Source organism: Ambystoma mexicanum, chromosome 11 (assembly GCF_040938575.1).
Source record: "Ambystoma mexicanum isolate Mex_15411 chromosome 11, UKY_AmexF1_1, whole genome shotgun sequence".
Lineage (NCBI taxonomy): Eukaryota > Metazoa > Chordata > Amphibia > Caudata > Ambystomatidae > Ambystoma > Ambystoma mexicanum.
In genome coordinates, this window is record NC_090934.1 from 1,186,629,412 (window position 1) to 1,186,653,438 (window position 24,027).

General features: G+C 46.7%; 1 protein-coding gene across 1 annotated transcript in view; it reads right to left on the reverse strand.

Moving 5' to 3' along the window:
• Positions 1-8,104: 8,104 nt before the first annotated feature.
• Positions 8,105-24,027, reverse strand: part of COX5A (cytochrome c oxidase subunit 5A) — a 95,291-nt gene continuing 79,368 nt past the window's right edge. The window contains exons 3-5 of the mRNA XM_069624517.1: positions 16,197-16,318; positions 8,620-8,738; positions 8,105-8,278 (exon numbers count right to left, since the gene is read on the reverse strand). Of these exons, the coding sequence (XP_069480618.1) occupies positions 8,625-8,738; positions 16,197-16,318 (236 nt within the window). The 3' untranslated portion in view covers positions 8,105-8,278; positions 8,620-8,624. The remainder of the gene's footprint in view (positions 8,279-8,619; positions 8,739-16,196; positions 16,319-24,027) is intronic.

The following is a 24,027-nucleotide window of genomic DNA, read 5'->3' on the forward strand; positions in this document are numbered from 1 at the left end:
AGGGCTTGATAGCCCAGGTTTTCCCAGTATCGCGAGAGGTGGCGGTCATGGGGGTGGGGGGGGGGGCGGGCAATTGCCATATGGGGAGCCACTTATAGTATGGGTATTGTTCTTGCTTAGAGTGCAGAACACTCTTCCACGCTCTATCGTGGTGGCCACCAGGTCTGATGGAGCATCTGTCTGGAGTGTGCGGTGAAGTAGCAGGGTCATGAGGTTGGTCCCCTCCCCATTTCTCTAATTTTACGTGTGGTGACGGGTTTAGGTGCGTGTACCAGTGGGTAGCATGCTGGGCCTGCGACACGTTCCAGTACAATAATAAATCAGGGGCCGTGAAACCACCTTTTTCATATGGTAAGGTCATCTGTTGCCACTTCTTGCGGACCGCACCGGAGTGCCACAGAAATTGGGCGAAGTCAGAGTGGAGCAACCTGAAGTATTGCCTCCCCGGCCACACAGGCATGTTAACAAAGATGTAGAGGAGCTTGGGGACCACTATCATTTTTATTAGAGAGAGTCTGCCCGCAAGGGATAGTGGGAGATTGCGCCATTTGAGCATCTTAGACTCAATGAGCTGTGCTGTTGTCTCGTAGTTGTCCGCCAGCAAGGAAGCTTTGGTTAGCGACACATGCACCCCGAGGTATTGTGACTGCTATTTTCAATTACATTTACCCATTCTGTTTTGAAGGAGAGGATGGTGGCCACATTTGAATCGTTCCAAGATACAATAAATTTACAGGCAAGCAAGATCTTCACCGGCATCTGGTCTTTCCGACATTCACATGCTTGGAGTTGATTCCACAGCAGTAGATCAAACAGGAAGGTGGGCAAGCTAGTACTACTAAAAGGTCACTTATTGAAGGAGATGCTGCAGCACTGCTCGACCAAATGCCAATCCTGCTCTTGTACCCACGGCCAATTAATGTATGGTGAAGGTATGCATCATTTGCCACAGAGCTACTGGGAAAATGCTTCCGATCTGCCATCAACCCAATATCCAAAGTCACAAAAGGAATATCGCTGTGTATGTGCACATCCAATAAACTGAAGATCTCATCCACCATGGCCTGCTTGCAGCCCCACACCAATTAAGCCTTTGCTGGCTTGCACTAGATTCCCGAAATTGAAATTAATTTAAAAATGGCCACCACAGCCTCCTCGTTGCCTGGGGGACCTTTACTTTCGATATCCCACCCCTACAATCAGCAGATTGGCAAGGGACACCTACATCCTCCAGGGGTAACCAGCAGGCAAAGCCTGTCAGCTCATGGGGCCATCTTTAAGGTCATGGTCCTTTATTGTCTGGGCGCATTATCCCCATCTGCCTTAACATTTTAACTACAACTGTACTTCTCTACAACTTGCCGTCCAGTCATTCTTCAGCTGATGCTGCGCTCATCTCCACGCTACCCCCAATAACGGAAGGCAATATGACCAAAACATACATCCGACCTGACCGCATTACACATGGTCAGTATTCATCTATGCCTCTACCACCCCCTTTGCTGGCTTTCTATTTACACGTATAAGTCCCAGCCCTTCCTTGAAATTAGCCTTTGCCTCTTGATATACGGCAGATCTGAAAATGTTGCTTTTAACAGCCCCGCTAGCTGCAAAACGAGTCTGGCACTGCTGTCAATACGACCGATTGCTGCCTAATTATCACTTCCCATCTGCCGCCTCCAGTGGCCAGAACCCAGTGTACTACATACATGCCTCATTGGTCCACAAAACCCTTTTACCAACAGACACGGAACTACTGTTTAAACTGTCCATCGATAACCTAGTGTTTAACACAGGTCTGCCCTTAGGTTCTCATGTCAACTCAACTGCAACGAACATTGCTCCAGGAGGATTTCACCCCACGGACCCTTGCTCCCAACAGGTGCAACTGATGTAACCCCCTGCTTCAAAGGGCAAGGCTCCCCCAGTTCGCACTGAGCGATCTACTGCTATACTGTTCCCCCTCTGGCTTGTCCAATTTGGACCCTACAAGGGGGTGGCGATGTCACCAACCCATTACCTGCAGACAACCTAAAACTGTTTAATGCTCCGTATTACCTACCCGTTACCATCAGAACAGTAACTTCACATGTAACTGCCTTGTAAATAGCTCACAGTGCACGTTGTGTTTGCATTTAGCCTACCTGTAACCACTGGGATTGACATTTCTCCACCCTGTGCTCGCATGTAACCCACATGCAACTCATGCATCTGTATACCTGATGTAGCACCCCCTACACCATACGGTGTGGGGCTTTGCCAGTTTGTGCATTTACCCCGGTCTTGCGAATCTACATCGGATGTAGCCCCCACATCATGAGGCGTGGCTTTGCCAAATTACACTAAGAACCACCTGTAGGTTATCTTGCACTTTCAAAGAATACTTCTCCACACTTATGTACTCTAGCTCACAGATGCCTGAATTTCGTGCACTATATATGCAAAACTCTCCTTGAGTAAAGCTGTTTCCCTTACAGGAAAGGTATCCGCCTGGCTACATCCAACTGGTTTCCAAAGATAATCTGAGCTATCAAAATGCATGGTTCGCACATGGACTGGACCTTTGGCTTAAGCAATCAGCTTTAATCTAAAACTGCTGTTGGGCATGTACAGAACCTTGTTCCTACTATATCCAGGGCACAATCTGTTGCATGTTTTGAGGTGGTCTTTCCACCTACATGTTTTCAAGCAAGAAATTAGCCATTTCTCATTTTAGAACCAAATTTCGCAGGCATACTAGGCCGCTTCCTTACCCATTGTCTCCAGCTAGCAACATTCTCAGTCAGATGTTATGCTAGTGGAATTTATACTGCACATTGTACCTGGAGAACACACAAATGGCAGCAAACACATTTCAAAGAGTGGGCTGAATTAGGTTATTGAGAAGCTTAGAAACACATCAAGTAAAGCAGAGTTTCATACACCATCCTGTTGCCAGGTTGGCCTTGCTAAAAGTTGCTCTGCAAGAAAAGGGGATACGGACAGTAGACCAGTTTAAGAGGCAGATGTGAAACCAATCATGATTATGTGTACAGGTAATATGTACATGGGCCCTGTGTGCAGGTATGTTTCCATGTGTTTGGCAGAGATATTTGCCACTAGATTATCCAGATGGGAGGACACGACATAAGGTTTAAAGTGCATTGGGGTAAGTGGAGCGAGATCAAACTAGGATGGCTTATATCAATTGATTAGTGTTTAGGTATTGTTGGATAGGGATTAGTGCAAGGTGGTAGATTTTAGACGAGAGCAAGTTAGTCGAGGAGGTGATAACAGAATGGAAGGCAACTGCTTGTAGAGAAGAGATATCATCCAGCAGCGTGAGGTATCTTGATACATTTGCAGTAGTAAGTCGAGGTCTGGCATGTCTTGTTATTGGCAGTTTGCATTGTGTCCCTGGAAGCATCTAGGATCCCTTCCATAGAGACATGTATGTGTATAGTTAGAATCGTTAGGTGGGTGTTGGGATTAGATGAATGGCCAGTGTTTTAGCCTTTTCCTTAATGTTAGCTGATCTTCTGTACATGTTTGGGTAGAGCTACATCATTTGGTTGCTAGGAAAGATGCTCCTGCAGGTAGACACGGTTTAAAACGTTGTACGATTATTAATGAGCGGTTGCTGGATCACAGTTCAAGGATGTTCAATAAGAATTTTGGCGATAAATGGTTTTACTGTTTGCAGACTGGACATACCGAGAGCCCAGTGTGCAGGTAGCTCTTTAGATGCTTGTCAAGAGCATGGAGACGTTTGGAGCCCCTTAGCCCTGGTGCGTTTGAAGTCCATTGGAGGTGCATCATATAGTCATCGATCAGTGCCTTATTTGGTCTGTGTGGTGTGTTCAGAAGCTGAATTGTGTTAGTGGGTAAGGTTACCACAAATGATGCTCCAGGGAGCAACTTGGTAGCATAGCACATATTGGGGCTGCCATAGTGCAAATCTTAAAATACAGAACATCTGAGGTGATAGTCCTATGGGTTAAACGAAGCAACTGACATTCCCATTTGTTTTGTCACACGCCCACTTTTCGAGCACATATGGGTTCAGGTCCAAGTTGGTCTATAGGGTAGAATGCAGTAGGTCCGATTGCTAATGGTTGGAAGCTTAAGTGTTAAAAGACAGGTCTTGAAAGTTTTCCTCGACATAAAATGATCCTGGATTGTAAAGATCCTTGGAAGGCAGTTAGAGTTTGGCAGAAATGTGAACGTCAATCCTCCAGAGATTGCTGGCATCGTGTGGGTACAGAGTTCTTGATGGGTTCTGCAATGTCAGCACTTCATTTGGTTCAAAATTGTGGCAACCACAAATACCTTAAACTGTATCAGAGGTCATGCATTTTATATCATGGAGACATGCATGACAGATCCAACAGGGTTTTAAAGAGGTGATCTGCTTCTCAGTAGTCAACAAACCTTAGTATGGTGGGCACCACCTTGGTCATTGTGAACTGAAATGAAAAAGGACAGCTGATTGGCCCTGCAAGAGTGTGGATTCCCTGTAAATCCAGTAAACGGTTGATAAATGGTCCGAGGGTGAATCCAATCAGGGAGAACGTGTTATCGTTTGGTTCTGATGTACTCCTGCCATTGAGCCTCCCACAAACCCAAGCAGTAGCTGGTCTGGTTTTTGCCATGGGGGGGGGGGGGGGGGGGGGGTAGGTCAATCTCCGAGTAAGAGTACTCGCCCTAGTCATAGCACTGTTACAAATCAAATACCAATTCCTCAATACTGAGAGCAGGTCTTGCCTAGTTGGCGTTGTGATGCAAGATGCAAAGAGGGTTCGGCAATATGTTGCTGGTGAGGCTTGGTTTGTGGTGGCAAATGATATAGATCATTACATACACACGCAGTCCTAGATTCCGTTGGGAGTTTAGATGGGGCAGAGAAAAAAAAAGCATCATTAGCCCCACCAGTACCACAACCTTAAGTGAATGAACTGTAGTCTTCCTCATAGTTTGGTCTCCACGATCTCTGGATTAAAATTCAGAGTGTGCCTCTGCTCCAAGAGGGCTAGGAACTGCTTTGTAGACAGCATAACACAATGGTACATAAAGCATTCAAGTAGTCCTGATTGGGAAAGCGGGAGGGGGCATGAGGGGTTACCCATTCTTAACTGATGTGATTGCCATACCTATAGGACAACACAAGTGCAGCTTATGACCAACTAAGAAGCCAATGGCTGATCTGTCAGAAGCAACTTCCAGAACTGTTGCTTTGATTATGACTGGACTAATTGTTGGTCCTGTAAGATCGACTGGGGTTTGTGCTCCCATTGCCTTCTGCTTAGTTCGACCACCAGAGTTTACAAGGATATGGGCTTTGGGGAGAGCCGACGCGGGGGAAGGAGTGCAACTTTAACCATTTTTGCTGAGCATTCAGATGTGGCCATCTACTTGTGTGGTGCAGCTATACATGCACGGTCCCACTAAAGGGCTCTTGGGCAGTCACCATGGATTAACCCCATTATGAAGCCTTGACTAATTCGGTGAGGATGCCTTCTCCTGGCTTGTGTGCAGGGACAGCAATGATGGGGCAGGCATTACATGCAAGGTGTGAGAGTTGAACATTTTCTGAGCCACTTTTAAACAGTTATAAATCTTGGCAGAATCCACACCACGCTTATTCCCTAGACACCCAGCAATGGGCAGACTTAAATCTACAGAGAAAGGGCAAACGGACTGCTCAATAAAGGTCGCTGCAGAGCTTTCAATGTACAATGTGAAATATGAAACCCAAAAGATAAAACCATCGCAGTAAGAATCTGAAGGCAAGCTCACAGAAGAGTCCAGCTCTACTAACCTCATTGTTAAGGGAGTAATGACTCAAAACGAATTAGCCAAGGATCCAATGCAATGAGACCGGCAAACAAATACATCCCAAATAAACAAAGTTCCTTTCATAGTAAGCTCTGCAAAAAGGCTTCAAAGTCCAACCACCAGACTTAATGGCGCACACTAACAATTATATATTTTTTTTAAAATTACTGGCTAATTAGTGTTAAGTTGTAATCAAACAACAAAAGTCACCTACTGCCAGCCTAACTGTGTCAAGTAACCTATGGGACCCCATACCAACAGTGGGACAGCCATGGTGACTAAGTCACACTAACATTTAAAGTATCCCAGAAGATGGGAAAGCCCAGTCACTGGATGCGAGGACAAATTAACTGCACATGCACCTTTCCACACCATCCTAATACCATGTCATGGAAAGCTGCAAACCCCAACCCCCCTAAAGGAACAAATATACCAAAGCCTCCTCAAAAATCCACATTCAGTACCTTAACTGGGGAATACATTCCTTTGGGGTGGGGGTGGCGTCTACCTTGGGGGCCATCTTTATATCGCTTGCTCAGAGTCGCCCACAACAGGCGGCAATGCAAATGGCAAGTCTCACTTTACCAAAGTCATTGGACAAGTCAACCCTTTATTGCAAATAGTCAGCATTCAGCCCAGGGCCAATTGATGTGAAGATTATGAAATTCAAACTGCCACAAGCAAAGGTTCAAGCCCAGCACATGACATTCACAATACAACTGCTTTAGTGCAAAGCAATGTTTCTTCGAACCTACACAAGTCCTCCTCCATGAGAGCCAGCTGCTTATTCAAATGTCAGGACTTGAAAATAACTATTTTTCCAAATACACGCCACTGCCTTCAGAATGCTTTACTTTCCGGTAGGCTGGTTATGCTGCCCAAAACATAAGCAACTGGGAAAAGCAGGGCATTGGCAACGTGCTCCGTGGACTTGTGCCCCATGAATACAATTATTTGGTCACAAAACGCTTGCTGCTCAACTGAAGGCTAGAGTTGGATCTTTTAGCATTTTAGTTGCTATGGTAAGACAAAAATGACTTCGGTGCACTGTCAAAGGCTTGTGCGCAGGACCTGGATTTGGCATTCAGTCATGCAATTGACAGCAAAATTCAGTTAAGCCAAGTTAAGAAGTGAAACTGCTGCATTAAATGGACTACAGCAATCTGTTCCAACAACATCAAAAGCAGAAGTTCCCTACAGATAATGAAACGGTAGCCCTGACAATGTAATTCATGTGTGGCAAAAATGTCCTCCAAGGTAACCCAAACACAATCTTAAATCCAACGAGGCACAAAGATGGGCAAGTGGACGTTTTAAAATGCCACTGTGTAGGGGATAGACACGGTAAGGCAGAAAGCCCACCATCACATGCAGTAGCCCCAGTACGATTTGTTGAAATTTGCCGAGTGGTTTTCAAGCCAGACTTAATCTCACACCAAGCGTTACTGTCTGCTCTGCCTTTAAGTTACAAACCCCAATAGTAAGGGTAAGCCCATTGTCCCCCAAGCCAAAGTACCCTCCGTTATACGTGGCTAATTGGTGGCATTTGTCAAACAGTGGCACTGGATAAACTATTTTACATTACTTTTCAAAAAGGAAAGGCGTGTGAAGGAATGAATAAAAAAAAGTGGCTACACCAATATTGAAGTGGTTGTGGCAATTCAGTGGACGGAATTCATGGTATTGTTTTGAATTTACTGTCAAGCAGCAATGGATTAGGGATAGAATACCTGAAATTAGGCAGTCTGGTACTACCAGAAATACATTTACAAGATCATTGAACATAACTAAGCGCTGTTTTCCATGGAGCCACAGACGCCAGCTAAGACTTTCAAAGAAAAAAAAAAAATACATGATCAAGGTTTGCTTCACAAATAATTGCTACAAAATGACATTTCTTGGCACCAATTTATATTGGTGACTTATTTCAACTACACAATGCTCAAGGTGGTCTATAAACATGGCTGCTGCAGTGTTTCAACTCACAGGATTCTACTAAATTAAGAATACAGTCCAGTCGTATGCACTAGTACGCACATAATTGGGAAAGTCAAATTAATAATTTTATTTGAGTATTAACCGTTTTCTCCTACTGCAACAATTACTGTTTATGTGCAACCATAGTCCTCTACGAAAACCATAAATATTTAAGCAAAACCTTTGGAGATGAGCGATAGCATGGAGCACACCATATTTAAAATGAAGGATTTCCCTGCGCAGTCACTGTAGCTGCTTCACTCATGGCACATAACGGCAAGAGCTTCCACAGTCAGCAATCTTCAACGGAAAATAGAGGTACAACAATCGTCCCTTTATTAGGTCCAGTTTAATATTACATTGGTTCATCAGGACTCAATAAAAGAAACTTGTATTTCAAATAAAGTAATATCTTAACATATTTGCATCTTGAGGTGGCTGTGTACAATCAAGTAGCATCAACAATAAAATTCACAGGAGGCTCCATCTAGAAAAGAACAGATAATGGCGTTAGCTCTCAGAAGTCTGCCAAAAAACAAAAGTCAACATGGTCCAGGTTATAAAGACGAAAGAAGCAAATCTTGGGCACTGGGTTTGCAATCATACAATTCTTTAGACCGATTTATTTTACTCACAACAATGATCGGACAATATTTAACGTCAGTGCTCAAAGGACATTTTCTTTTCAAATGCTTCTTCAGCAATTAAGTAGATAAGACAGGTGACAGCAACAAATATTGAATGTTTTGTTTCTAAAAACGAATACAAACTGTTTTAATGTATTACCCTATACATTTTGTACATCAATGACAAGGAGCCAATCCTTACAATGCTCATGCTTTATCCAGGCCCAGCTCCTCCGGAGTGGAGACTCCTAGCTCATCTAAAGTTGGTCTAAGCTCTTGGATGACATATGGGTAAATTTCCTTGTGCGGTCCAGCTTTATCCTAGACAGAAATCAAACAGTCAATTCACCTTTTACTGGCAAACAGACAAATCTAATGCGTTGTGGCAAGAAGACTTCAGTTACCTTGCCAAATACATCCATTGCGCATCTAAAGGCATCACACCTTCATAGGTAAAGTGAGCGATTGTCTTGCCCTTCCGAGAGGCATGGCTTACAGGAAATTATCTTCATGCCCATGAAAGGACTTTCAAAACTAATAAATTACTAAATACAAACCATTTCACGCATGCATTTCAGCAGGAACATTGAAACCAGTACAGAGTTTACAAAATGAGACCGTGTAGAAGGAACAAGTTACTTACCTGTAACTGTTCTACAGCATGGGTCTGGCATGGATTCACATGCTCATGAATATTCTGTCAGGCTGGGAATCCTCTAAAGAAAAATCAGTTTCACTTCTGAACTGTCTTTTGCCTAACAACCAATCACTGGTCTCTGGGTCATACTGCGCCCAGCCAATGACTGGGCTCTACCTAAGCCCCTCCTCTGGCAGCCATCTTCACATTTGATAGCATCTACAGTGGCAGTAGAATGAAGATGCGAACCGCAGAGGGGTTAGGCAGGAGGGTTTGCATGCAAATCCATGCCAGACCCATGCTCGAGAACAGTTACAGGTAAGTAACTTGTTCCTTCTCCAGCATGGGGTCTGGCATGGATTCACATGCTCATAATACAGAATACATACCAGTACACAGGCAAAACTACAGGAGGTGGGAAAGCTCAACATTAAGCATCTCTTCTCACCAGGCTCACCTTCAAGCGAACAGGTGGCGCGTTAAATACCATATCATATCACTGCTTGGCCGACTCTGGACTCCTCGATGGAATTACTGTCGATGCAGTAGACTTTGTGCAGGATTGTCAACCTCTATGTAGCAGCCCTGCAGATGCCAAGCAGGGGCACACCAGACAGGAATGCCATAGTTGCAGCAATCGCTCTGGTCGAGTGGGCTCTCGGACTGCCAGGCAACGTCGGTTTGCCAACCGGTGACAATGGGTGATGCAGTCATAAAGCCACCTGGAAATTGAAGCCTTGGAGGGCCTTCCCATGGTTCACAGGGCAAAAGTTGTGACGTCTTCCAGAAACTCCTTTGTGCGGTCCACATAGAATTTCAGCGCTCTTGCCACATCCAGCGAGTACAAAGTCCTCTCAGCGGTGACAAAGGCATCAGGAAGAATACAGGTAACACCAAGGGCTCGTTTAGATGAGTCAGACGGCACGTTGGGCATGAAGGAGGGGTGCATCCGCAGCACAACCCTCATCTCGTGGAATGTCAAATAAGGAGATCTCTCCCACTCTGTGCGGAGGTGATGGCCACAAGAAAAGCTGTTTTCCACGACAAATGTCAGTGGCGCTGAATGCAGAGGCTCGAACGGGGAACCCATGAGCCTAGTAAGCACATTAAGCTCCCACGCCGGGGCCGGAGCCTTCACTGGCAGGAATGAGCAAAATAGTCCTTCAACGAACTCCTTGACCAAACGATGAGACCATTAGGATTGTCCAGGAGATCTGGGCGTAGTGGGAAATAGCCGCCAGATGCACTTTGATGGAAGCATGGGCCAGTCCTGCCTTGGCCAACTACAACAAACACGGAATCACCTGCTGAGCAGTGACTCAGTTGATCTTCTGGGTACAGCACCAAACGGTGAACCTCTTCCACTTGTGTCCGTAGCATTTGAGTAGATAAAGCTCTGCCTTGGCTAGCACCTCCTTACAATTCGCTGGGAGATCGTAGCCACCACACTAAAGCCGCAGGAGCCAGGCCTTCAGCGATCCTGGTTCGTGCTGCAGAATTGCACCTCCTTCCCCGCCGAGATAATCTGCGACCGCCAGAAGCTTGACTGAGGGGACGCCAACATGTCCAGACCAGAAGGTCCGGGTACCATATCTGTCAGCCACGCCGGTGCGACGAGGATCATCCTGCACTGGGACCGTCTGAGTTGATCGAAGAAGCAACAGAGAACACGTACAGAAACAGGCCGACCAAGAGGAAAGAATGTGTCCCCCGCCATGCTCCCCGGCTGGGGAAACCTGCTGGTGAACCTCCGGCACTGTCGCAGACAGATTGATCTGGGATTGCCCCGCAGGACAGGTGATCAACTTGGTCCTGCCCAAGTTCCCACTCGTGGCAAGAGCGTAGCTCTCTGCTGAGAGAGTTAGCAATGGTGTTCTTCACTCCTGCTAGATAAAAAGGGCTGAGGAACATCCCCATGGCTACCGTCCAGTGCCAAAAGGTCCTGCGTCTCTGGAGAGTGCCAGGAATCTCGTTACCCACCCCTGCTTCCAGATGTAGATCATCATGGTGGTGTTGTCCGTGAAGACCCGTACCACCTTGCCCTTGAGGGATGGAAGGAAAGACTTGAGGGCCCAGAACACTGCCCGCAGCGCCAACACATTGATGTTGGCGACACGACTTCCAGAGTGCCCTCCCCATCCTTCCAGGGAGGAGTGTCATGACAGTCTCCTGAGGTGGGCCTGGAAATCCGCACCTGCGGACAAGTGTGCGCGTGCACTCTCCACCACCGTATTGCTCAAACTCGTCGAGCGTGATCTTGTCCTCGAAGCTGCCTGCCACTTGTATCCAACAGGCGCCGAGGAACTTGCAGTGGATGCATCCGCAGCCTGCACAGACGAATGAGGTATATGCATGACATGCCGAGAAGGGACCACACCCTCGCAACCTTCAGGGCCAATAGCTGTTGTACTTTGCCAGGATGGCCACGATCCTTTCCTCTGATGGACGTCAGGCATGACACTATTGAGTCGGGCTCCCAGAAACAGTGCGTCCTGCGATGGAATCAAGAGAAAACCGCAGGCCCGTCAGGAGTTGGTGGTCTGGCCGACGGCGATGTTCTGAGCCAGTCGTCCAGGTATGGGTAAATGTGGATCCCTCGTAGATGCAGCTGCGCCGTTACTGGGGCCAGGCCCTTGGTGAATACTCATGGCGCTGACTTCAACCCAAAAGGAAGGGCCTTGAACTGGTAAGGCTGTCCTTGGGCATCTTCCAAGTCCAGCAACAATAGAAAATCCCCCTCTTCCAGCTGTCCTAGCACGTGCTGAAGAGTCACCATCCAAAACTTTTGGGACTTGATGTACTGAAACTGCGCAGGTCCAGAATGGGCCTCCAACTGCCGGTCTTCTTTCCGACAAGGAAATAGCAAGAGTACACTCGGGAGCCTCATGGGATGAGCTCGATCGCCCCTTTTAACGTGGCCCATATCTCCAGCAGCAGCTGAGGGACGTGGTTTTCCCGACGGGCCACTGGTGGTATCCATGGACACTTCTGTTGGAAGTCTAGGGTGTCCCTGTGGGCAGGAGCGTCCAGCATCCAAATGTCGGTGGAGATGGTTTTCCACACGCTGACGAAGTTCGGCAGCTGGCCTCCCACCAGGGTGCACGAGTGAGGGCCCGACTCCACGGCCGGTTCAATCTTGTTTCGCCAAAGCACCGACTTATGGGCCTTGGCGATATCCACCTCCAGACTTGGTGCGGCCCCTGTAGGTCTCCTGGCCAAGGAGCGGGAGAGCCGACGGTAGGACGAGGCAACTCCTCCGAATCCGTTAGAAGAATTTTGGGATTTCCCCTCCAGAAGTCCAAAAGGACGGCAGTCATTGAAGCATGCCAAAGGCACGAGCCGTCTGATTTGATGGCTTGGAGAGACTAGTCCACAGTGTTTCCAAACAAATTGTCCCCGAATGGCATGTCCAACACCTCCGACTGTACATCCTGGCGGAAATTAGTGGCCCTCAACCAGCCTCGCCTACGCAAACGATGTTGCCCATTTGACGGAATCGTGTCAGCAATGTCAGGGACCACTGTAATGGCATGGTCCGAAGCCACCTCGCCTTCCTGTAGAATCTCCAATTCCTCAGCCCTCTTGTCAGAAGTACAGGGAGGGCCCCCCCCCCATCTTGAACCAAAGTTCCCTGTCTTGATGCACCGCGAGGTAGTTAGCGACCTTGATGGTAGTCGCTGCCGACGTGATCACTCTTCGTCCCATGGCATCCAGCTTCTTCCCCTCACCGTCCGGGGCGGGCTTTGGAGGGGGCAGGCCACTGACGAGGATGAACACGAAGACTTCTTCGCCACTGCCGAAACCAGAGTCTGAGACGGCTGGTACCGTAAGCACCATTTCTTCTTGTAGCGATCCTTCTTTGCTGGAGCCGATGAAGGGTTCTTCATGAGGGACAATCCCTCATCCCAAATGAGATCCAATAATGGGACTGAAAGCACCCTCTTACTCCTCGCCTCCCGGCGCTGGTAAAGGAAACCCTCTTTCTTCTCCGGGATGAGCTGGAACAGTTGAGGCCCTGGAAATCATGGCATGGAACGAGCCAATCTCGACGGGCAGCGACGGTCTGGCCGGCAGAGACAGGAGATCTCCCCCCCCCCCCCCCCAAGGCTGCTGTTGTCTGTGTCCGGCTTCGTGTCATCCCTTTGGGGGGGGGGGCAAAGGATGACAGAGGCAGAAGGGGGGGGGTGAACTCTCCTCTTGGATGGTGGTTCCTCCGATGGGCCCGGCGCCGCAGGCAGGGCCGCCGGCGCAAGAGGCATCCTTGTCCAGATTTCCGAGCAGAGAGTATACAGAGCTGCAAGAATGTCCACCGAGATATCCCCAGAAGGCTGCTGGCGTGGGGGCGAAGGTGGCTGGGGCGTTTGCGGCTTAGGCTGGTAAGCTCTGTCGTCACCTTCGTTGTAGCGATCTCCCCCGTAGGGCCTGCTCTCTATACATCGCCCCTCCTGGAGGACCGAGGCTGGTGAGCTGTTCCTGAGGAAATGTCTGGAGGGCTACCGTGCCCTACCCCTTCTATGCGACTAAGGGAGACTGTTTTGGTGAAATTATGGGCATCAACTTCTCCGGATTCTTTAATTGGGGTTGAAAGAGGACTCCCTCCTGCCAGGCAGGGATACTCTTGCCTTCGGGGCCGTGCCCTGTCAATCAGCCTCGGGGGGCCTTTGCGAGGAACGCCGCTACTACCTCGATGGAAGAGGGGCCTTCGCGATCTTGGCAGAGTCAGCAGCCTTCACGAAGAAACTAGACAAAAATCTGCCCTTGAGGGGCACTGAAGAATCCGAAAAAGGTTCAAGGTTGATCGATGGAGCCTCGATTGACCGAAAAAAAGAAAAAACAATTGCAAAACGCAGTAAAAGCTTTAGCTATAGCACAGACTCCCAACACTTGGCAAAAAGCTGAAGATGGCTGCCAGAAGAGGGGCTTCGGTAGAGAGCAGTCATTGGCTGGGGGCAGTATGACAGACAGTGATTGGTTGTTAGGAGAAAGACAGTTCAGAAGTGAAACTGATTTTTTAATTAAGTATTCCCAGCTTGACGGGGAATATTCATGAGCATGTGAATCCATGCCAGACCCCATGCTGGAGAACACCTTATTAACTCACAAAACTAAAATAAAAATATTGAGCATCCCTAGAGTTTTCGTTAATACATGAGCCAACACGAGTCTACTGCACGAATATTCTATTAGTTGTTGAAGAAATGCCATTCAATAGGTGCTTTATTAGATGCTCCATTTGTGAATTCTCACTATGTAGCTTTGGACTGACAACTAGCAACAAATAACTTATGTTGGTCACATCAGTGTGGGTTTATAAGATATAGTTTGATCCCCCTCCCCCATGTTTACAAGCAACTCATTTCGCTGAAAACTCAAGGCCTGGTTCTACACTTCCCAGTGTGTAGCCCTCGATGCTGCAGTGCCTACAGTATATTTACTATACAATCTGCCTATGTAAATACTTCCACTACTTCATCAGTACACCACTTATGTGAATAAGATGGCACAAGTAAATATCATGGATTATTATACTTACGGATCCTGTGCATCTGTTAATTATCCCAAGTCTGTAAATATGCTACTTATGATGCACATGCAAATATCACTTATCATACTCATGGATCCTATTCATATGTTGATTATCCCAGGTCTGTAAATATCCTATCCCAGGTCTGTAAATATGCTCAATATAATAAATACGCCAAACTTATGTTTTCCATTGTTCACTGTACTGCATTACCCGTTTTCCAGCCCCCATATACCCACAGATTTGGTGTGCAAATCAAAAGGCAGAGGCACTTATCTAAAGTATTACAAATATTAAACATGCGGCAAAAAACAACCTATGTTTTAACACCAAATTTCTTCACATCCAGACATGGCTGGCATATTTAAAAAGCTGTGGTTTTCATCACTACAGCAACTATTTTGAGATGCTGAATGCTCACTATATAAAAACTCCTTACGACAAACTAGTATCCAACATCCTGGAAAAAAAAAAAAACAACCTTAGGCCAGACTATTCTCCAGTGGGCTCATTTACACCGTTTAGTCCTGCAGTTAAGACCGAATATTTTTCTTGGTTAGGATTCACTACAACTTCTCTGCAGAGGGAAGTTGTAGATTACACAAGAATATCCACTCTAAATCTGAAAATGCATATATCCCCTCTTAGTTCATCTCTATTTCTGGTGGGTACACAAAATACAAACACATTACATTATTAAAAAGGAGACACCAAAAGTTCGGAGAAAAATGTCTTTATAAAATCGGGCATTTCGGAGAAAAAGGTCTTTATAAAATCGGGCAGAAGTTTTGTACCAGGCAATATTCTTTCTCAAGCCATTATCTTAGAAGCAAACACTGGTAGGTTGCCCAATCTTTCCCCTTAAATATTCAATGCTGCACAGAAGCATGTGCCAGTTATAGCAACTAGCCTGGCTCTAACAACTATAACCTTAATTGGAAAAATAAACCCCTGTGAAAAACATGATAAATACCAATATTGCAGGGCACGCCTATTCACCTTTCATAACTATGCTTGGCCTTGTTGGGTGGTGGGGCAGGGGAATCATTGCAAAGGTCATTCTTCATGCATATTTAAGGCATTACCCCTTAGCAAAGATAAGGTCAGCAAAGATAAGGTGAGGCAAATGCCGACCTCTGCAAAGCACCAAAGGACAACAAAAAAAAAGCTTTGCTTCACTTGTCACTGCTGACATGAGATGTACTGGCCTGAAAAAGAATAAGCCTTTCAATCTGTGCTCGAGCAGTCCTACCATACATGGTAACTGGCTGGTTTAGCCCTTCAGATTTACCAATATTAAGTTCCGCTTGTCCTGTGCTCAGAAATGCACCCAATAGTCCAAGTAAATCTTCCAGATTCCAAAAACGCATTAACATCAGCTTTTTCCATCTTAGTCTTGAACATTGCTGAAGCATCATAAATGGCAACTGCCTTGACATTCTTCTGACTTTCAAATCTCCAACAAACCCACCCTCTCCAGAGCTTGAGGAATCAATGTTAAAGCCTACTATGGTTGCCATTTGCTTTCTTTTGAAGACCCAGGCTTTTGTTAAAGTAGTGTGTTAAGTATTTGAATGTCCTTTAAGCAAAATGCAATTGATACCATGTCGAAACTCACCTTAACAGCTTCTAAAATGCGGATTGCACTAGCCAAGTCGTTTAACCGTCGGCATGCCCTCAGTGCTGCATCAATGATTTTTGGTTCAGGAACAAGGTCATAACCTATCAAAGTGTTCATACCTGTAGAGCAAGAAAATGTATTAAGGGGTGCAGTGATGAAGAAAAGATGAAAGTTCAAGTCCTCTACTCCCAACAGTCATACAATACCATGCTTGGTGGTACCAGTTATACACTTGCTAAAACAGCAGCAAATTAAGCTAGTCAAAGTCTTAAAGAATGAATGTCAACACAAATTGTACACCATTTTGTTTTCAGTTGATGTAGCAGTCACCAAAGCAATACGAAGTATTGGCATGGTTTTCTGTAGCAGGCCTACTTATGAAGCAAAGGGGCGGGGTGCACAACAGCTGTGGAAGATCTAGAATGGGTTGCACACACGGGCAGAGAGCGTTTCAGTGATGGACATTAGTATATCCAGATAAGATCTGGTTCCAAATTCCAACATGGTATAAACAAAACGTACCAAAGTATAGAATATAGACATGGCTTCAGGCCGTACAGCGCGTTTGTACAATCATAGTCTCCATGCACTTTACCAGTCTACAAATCACAGGATATTTTGGTTCTTGCACCAATCACCATGCGCGAGGGAGAAGACTGAATCTAAGTTAAATCAAATGTACGTCTAGGGGAGAGGTACAGTTATGTATTTGAGGATTGTGTCTGGGTTATTTACTTAATGGACGCACTTCAAGGTTAGGGAAAGTAGCGTGAACGCTCCGCCAGGTTTTCAGAGGTCCCCCTAGTCACTCCTCCCATGCCATGGGTGGGATGACAATCTAGTAAGGGCAGCCCTGCAGTCAATTACAGACCGTTTTTAGGATGGATTTTGAGCATCCGGGAGCCCACACACTTTCACCAGACAACTGTTTTGATGAAACGGCTCCCAGATTGGCATCCTGTACTCGACAGTCGGAGGGAGCCCCGGAAAATTACCTTTGCATTCAGCCTTCAAGGAAAAGTCCCCAAGTACTGGAATTTGGTTTCCAAAGTTATTTTCTTACACATGGGATTTAAAGAGCCTTCAAACAGAAGAGTAACCCAGAGTACCTTTAAAGCTGGCCCCCTGTCACCATGCAGGAAGAACACATTTTTTAGTGATGGTCTTCAGTTCCTTCCTGTCATGCAAGAGGGAGGCCGTCTCAAGTGTGTGGAGTAAGATCTCCAAATGGTGCATAGCAAAATAATGCCTTCTCTTCTTGCACGATTTGTTGGTGTATTTATGCAATGGCTTCCCGCATTTCAGAAACCTCCAGAAAGGGAGAGGGGCACAGTCCTCCCCAGCTTGAGGGGCGACTGGGACACCACATTTCATAGAACTTATAAGGGCATCAACCCCAGATTTGTGTTTGGTAAAGGAGGGGGTTACTAAAATACTTAATACAGTTCTTCATCCTGGCATTAATGAACTCTAGCATGAAATATCTACCCATGTGCAGGATCCTGGAACACGTGTCAAATAAAAAGATAAAACCACTCGAACGTCCTTGCCAATTCTTTTTATGCCCATCTGGCATGAACACTTGTTTTACTAATGTCCCCCATAAGAGCCTACACTGCCCTCCTGCAACCCTTTCCATAGAGAAAGCGAGAGAGGACTGTTAGCCAGCCTTAACATGGAGCTGTAAACAGCCATTGCCTTTCAGGTGACAGAGCACAACTCCCACCAGTTTGGGGGTGGGGGCAGTTTTGAGGGCATCGTGGAGTTATCTAGGTCCTGTAAGCATAACTTGCGTGCCTTGGAGCAATCTATGCACCTACTGAATGACAGGCTAGGGGAGGGGGGGCAGCATGTGGTTTATTAATTCCTTAAAGTTAATACCCAGGAGGTTTCATCCCCGAAATTGGCCACAGAACTCCAAGAGGGCGACTCCGGACATTCCAATAAAAAGAAATGTAAAACAGATTCACAAGTTGCTTCCTTACAGATTTCTAAATTCAGAAGATTTATCATGAAGGCTGCAGTAGCACCCTTTCCTCTAGTGGAGTAAGCTTTGTTTTTCAGGCACTTTTAATGGCTTTTTGATGGTGCAGAAGGTATACTATTCACCTGAGATGCATTTAGATTCTCGAAGACCATCGCCTCACGATTGATCAAGTCATTTAGATTTGTTTTCCCAGCTCTTTTCACATCCAGGTGAAGTAGGGATCCTTCTGTTGGAGTGGAAGGGTTAACATGGCAAAAGGAGGGTCAGTCGATCATATGATACACAGAAAATTAGATACAACTTATGAAATGGGTACGGGCTTGTTAAAAAAGCCTGTATCTCACAAACCCTGTGTACAGAAGTAATTTCGATAAGAAAATCAACTTTCCAGGAGAGCAGTCAAGAGTTCAGCCTTGCACTTGGGCCATAAAGGACCACCCCATCAGCTTAGACAGAACTGATCTGCAAAGAAGAGTCAACTGCAGAGCAACTGACTGACAGATCTTGTATGATTACTACCACTAGAGGGAGCAAACTGGTGCCCTCAATCACACTGGCCCTGGCCTGCGTTAGTATAAAAATCACCTTTGGATGCAGAGGACCTGGAGAGAATGCATAAGGAAAACACCTGTCCAGTCAAAAAGGTAGTGCTCTTGGATACGGGACCTTGAAACTTAGTCTGGACATTTTGTGTTTAGGTGTACAGTCAAATGGCCTAACTGCGTCTATCTCCCCTGACCTTTGACGACAGTTTAGTACCGATTTGAGGTTGGATAAAATCTTAACAATTTGGACCCCTGAAAGGTAACCTGCTCTGAACGTTAATTTCTTTCTAGCAGCCAGTGCCAGATCCTTTAGTTTGCCTTGTTCCTGTTGGTTAAGATACCACATGTCATGATGGCGTCTGTTTGGATCAGTACTGCAAGAGACTTTTATAAGAGGAAAGCATGCTTGCTATGGTTCAGACCAGAGTTCTAGCATATTAATATGCTAGAGCTATTTTCTGATCATGACCTTGTATTGCAAGTGAGCCCATGTGGGCTTCCCATCCTTCCACAGTGGTGGAAGTGACTATTGTTTTGTAGTGGAACCCCTAGATTCCTTGCACCGACCAGGTTATTCGCACCATTGGTCCCCAAATAATTCCTGCAGTGATCTCATGAGACTAGAAGGGAGGGGCGGGGGGGGGGGGGGCTGGAATAAATAAAAAAGCAAAAAGCAATATTTGAACTGCTGCCAAAACCTAGTATTTGTTTTATGGAAGAAACACCCCAGCAGTGAGTAGCATAGTGCAGCGAGCAGGACTTCTGAACCACTCTTGGCATGAATTGTTTTGTATATGGACATTGAGAACCATTACAGCCAGCTCCTGATTGGTCATGTGTGCTGCAACGCATGCCATGCATTGAGAATATCTGGGAACAGGCTTCAAGCCAAAGGGCAGACAATGTACTGATAACATTTGGTCCCCTCCAGGAATCTTAGGAAGATCTGGAGGTTTTTGCACTAGGCGAATGTTGAATTATTTACATCATGAAAGTCTATGGGGCAAAACGCTACCCTTTCATTAGATAAGGACATTTGAGCATCCTTTACACATTGGTTTGCACAACTTTGTTCCAAGATGAATCTGATCTGTGGGAACTTTCTATGCAACTCATTCCTTCTCCTGCTAGAGGAAAAAAAGGAAATGTGGTAGAGCTCGACACCGGAGTATTTTTTTCCACTATACCTAGCACCAAAACGTTTCTCATTAGCCAAGATGTGAAGTTAGTCAGTATGCTACCACATCTAGTATATGGGTACTTAGAAGAGGGGTATGTCCCCAAATCTTTGTTATTTTGCTTGGGTTGAGGGTTTGCCTGCGCCCACACATCACAATCACCAGTTTCCTGCTCTCCTTAAAAAGGATTGAAGAGGCTTCATTCAATGTTGAGAAGCTTGCCAGCACGTGCACCAATACAGCTCTTAGTCGTACAACTTTACATCTGGATTATTACATCCTCCAGCTTCCTCATGTATCAGGTAATTCTTCTCATATCTACTACTGCAGTCTTATACTTCTCAATGCTATGGGCTGCCAGGTAACCTATTCCTGGCCAGGCCATTGATTATCTTTACCTGGCCAATATTGACTGAACGAAGAAGATAAGTGTTTTGGGTCATCAAGACAAACTTCAGCAACCGTGCCAAGTTAGACCGCTGTTGACGCCTTATTTAGAGGCTCTCAGCAGTCCAGATGTATATATTTAGTTACCAACACTTCAGGAAATAGGACTCCAATTTGTTAAAACATTAAGTCAATTGCCAGTTGAAGTTGTGCGATAATTTAACTGAGGAAGAGAGCCTACTCTATCCTCTGTGGATGAATTTTCAAAGCTGTTGGCGAGGGGGAGAGCAGCTTCACTTACGCAAGAGTTTAGGACACAATGTATTTTCTTTGTGACTAGAGTGGGTGCACAATCAGGTAATCACAAGAAGCGTTGGTTACAAAGAGAAATAAACATGGTGCATAAGTTCGAATTATGCGAAAGGGAGCTTTAAAAACAGAAACATGTCGCAAAGTTAAATCAAGGCCAACCAAGACCTTCTCACAGACCTCATTAAGAAGGATGCGAGAAAGATATGGACATTGAGTAAGATAAAATTCAAGCTACATGTGAATCCACCTGCGTCTGAGGTGGATTGGGTTAGTTATTTCACTGCCAAATTTAGTGGTAAAAAATAAATAAAAGCGCATTCTGCCTCAAGACAGAGGCGAAGTGGTCCCATAAATTTAAGACTGATGAAATAAAGGACCTAGTAAGTTTTTTTTTTTAAAACTTTTATTTTTATCGGCAGAGGTTCACAAGGTACAAACATCAAGGCAACAAGCATATGAAACATATAGAACATGGAGGTGCTCACAGGCTACCTTGTCAACATTACAGCAGTGACTACAATGTTTTACGAATAAAGAAGAAGACCTGAGGAGATCATGATGCAGGAGTGGTGGCCGGGGACAGACAGGACTCCGACCCGCCCTCGGACTGATTATTGAGATATGTGTTAAATTCATTCCAAATGTTCTTGGGGCGAGACTGGGCCGGCAGCATAGACAGATAGTCCTCTTCGCAATTCCGTGACCATGTAAGCAGGCCCAACCATCTCTGCGGGGTCGGGGGAGAGGGACACCTCCAGCTCTGGAGTATACACTTCTTGGCGATCATACAACTTACATTTAAAAACTTTTTCAGGCGTTTAGTTTCCTCAGTGCTCCAAACCCCAAATAGGACTGCGAGGGGATCGGGATCGATAGTGGTTTCAATTACTGCACTAAGTGTCTTAAGAACCCCGTCCCAGAAATTGAACAAGTTCTGACAGGTCCAGAACATATGTAGATGATCAGCGTCCTCGGCCCCACAGCGTGGGCGCAGGCGCACCTCAGAACGAGCAAACCCTGAAGTCCTCCGCGGTGTATAGTATAGCCTATTAAGGAGCTTATATTGCATGGCTCGGAAGCGGAAGTTAAGAGAGACTTTTTGGGTGTGGAGACACATGCTCTCCCATAGCTCATCAGTTATCTCCAGGCCCAGTTCGTCTGCCCATTTGTTGCGAGCACCGAGGAGCGGCGTAGAAGGGGTGTCTTGCAGGATATGATATAATGATGAGATGACGCCCCGTGCACCGCCCGAGTTAGCAATGTACGCTATAGCCGGGTCGTCAGGGGGCTCATCAGGGAAAGAGGGCCACCTGGTGCGGAACGCCGCGCGGAGCCTGTAGTGCTGGAGAGTTTCCAAGGGGGATCCAGTGTGACCCGGCTTCCAAGTCTGGGGGGTTTATGAATTTGCCCTCTGGATAGAAGTCCGATAATGCCCTATACCCCAGAGCCCCCCAATGGCGGGCCAAGGCAGCATCTAGCGTGGGCTCCAACCCGGGGCAGGCCCACGCGGGCAGCCACTTGTAGTACGGGGAGGTCCCATCTGATGAGCCTAGTATGCGTGTCCAGGCAAACATGGTCGCAGCGATGGGGTCAACTGGGGAGTCCGGGGCGTAGTGTCGCTGTAACACTAGGGACATTAGATTAGTGCCAGCAGTTGCCAGCCGTTCCAGCTTAACATGAGGGCGCACCGGGGCGCCAGGGTACCAATGAGTGGCATATTGGGCTTGGGCCGCCAACCAGTATGTAGCAAAGTTCGGAGCAGCAATACCCCCTCGTCTGTATGAGAGTGCCATGTCAGTCCACTTCTTGCGGACCGCACCTGAATGCCAGAGGAATTGTGCGCAGAGCGTGTGCAATTTAGTGAAGTATGCCCTCCCAGGCCAAACGGGAATGTTACTAAAGGTGTAAAGGAGCTTGGGAAGCAGAATCATTTTAATCAGTGACAGCCGACCTGCAACGGATAACGGAAGAGTACGCCACCGTGAGATTTTAGCCTCAACTATCTGCGCTACCGCAGAGTAATTATCGGTGAGTAGGGTGGATTTAATAAGGGATACATGTACACCCAGGTATTTAATGCCTTCAGGGGCCCAGCGCAGGGGATATTCGGAGACGGGCTGTGTGGTGGATTGAGTGAGCGGGAAGATCTCCGACTTGGAATAGTTAATTGTGAAACCGGAATGGGTGCCAATGCGGGTGACATCTCTCAGTATGGGATTGAGGTGAGTTGTGGGATCTCTAATATAAAGTAGGACGTCGTCTGCGTAAAGGGATATAATTTCAGGCTCCTCTATCAATCTTATTCCCTTATGAGAGTGTCTAGAGCGGATATAGTCCGCCATTGGTTCTATCACTAGTGCGAAGAGAATTGGAGAGAAGGGGCAGCCCTGGCGGGTGCCTCTAGAGAACGTGAAGATCTCGGATGTTAGTGAGTTAACTCGAACCCGCGCAACGGGGGAGGTGTACAATAGTCTAATAAACCCTCTCATGTTTGGGCCAACCCCCATTGTCTCGAGGACCAGCCACATGTATTTCCAGGAAACCATGTCAAAGGCTTTCTGGGCGTCCAACGTGACCGCTACCGCCTGGGCGTTCTGATCTATGCGGGACATGACATTGAACAATCTCCTGATGTTGTGGGAGGTGGATCTGCCCGGGACGAAGCCCGCTTGGTCCTCATGCACCAGGTGCTTCATGATCGGCAAAAAGCGATTGGCAATGATCTTAGCAAAGATCTTTGTGTCAAGATTCATGAGGGAGAGAGGTCTGTATGACCCGCACTCATCTTCAGGCTTACCTGGTTTGAGCAGCACAGTGATGACCGCTTCACGCATGGAGGGGGGGGAGGATGGAGGCCTGGAGAGCCTCATTCCATACCTCAAGCAACCGAGGGGCCAGAATAGCTATGTGCTCGCGGTAAAAATCTGGGGTTAGCCCATCCGGGCCGGGCGCTTTGCCTTTGGGCAAGTCGGAGATGGACGACACTACCTCGTCTAGCGTAATCGGGGAGTCTAGCTGGTCCCTGGTCTGTTGGGAGATTTCTGTAGTGGGTATCTGCTCAAGGAGTTCGCGCATGCGTTGCTCAGTGTGTTCTACGGGCCTGGAGTAAAGGGAACTATAGAATGTAGTAAATATGTCTAGTATTTCCCGGTCCGCCCACCGAGCCTGACCAGTTCGATCTTTAATAGAAGAGATCTGTGTTCGGCCCACCTCCCCCTTTACAAGTGTCGCAAGCGTTTTCCCAGGCCTGTCGCCCTCACCATACCTCCTGGCGGCCTGAGGCCGGCTGAAGTAACGGACTTCGGAGGTGGCCAGTGTGTTATATACCTTAAGTTCATCAGAGATTCGGGCAAGAATGGTGGGGTCAGAGCCGGTAGTGTTGAGCTGCTCAAGTTGTTTCAGTTTGGTCTCAGAGCGCC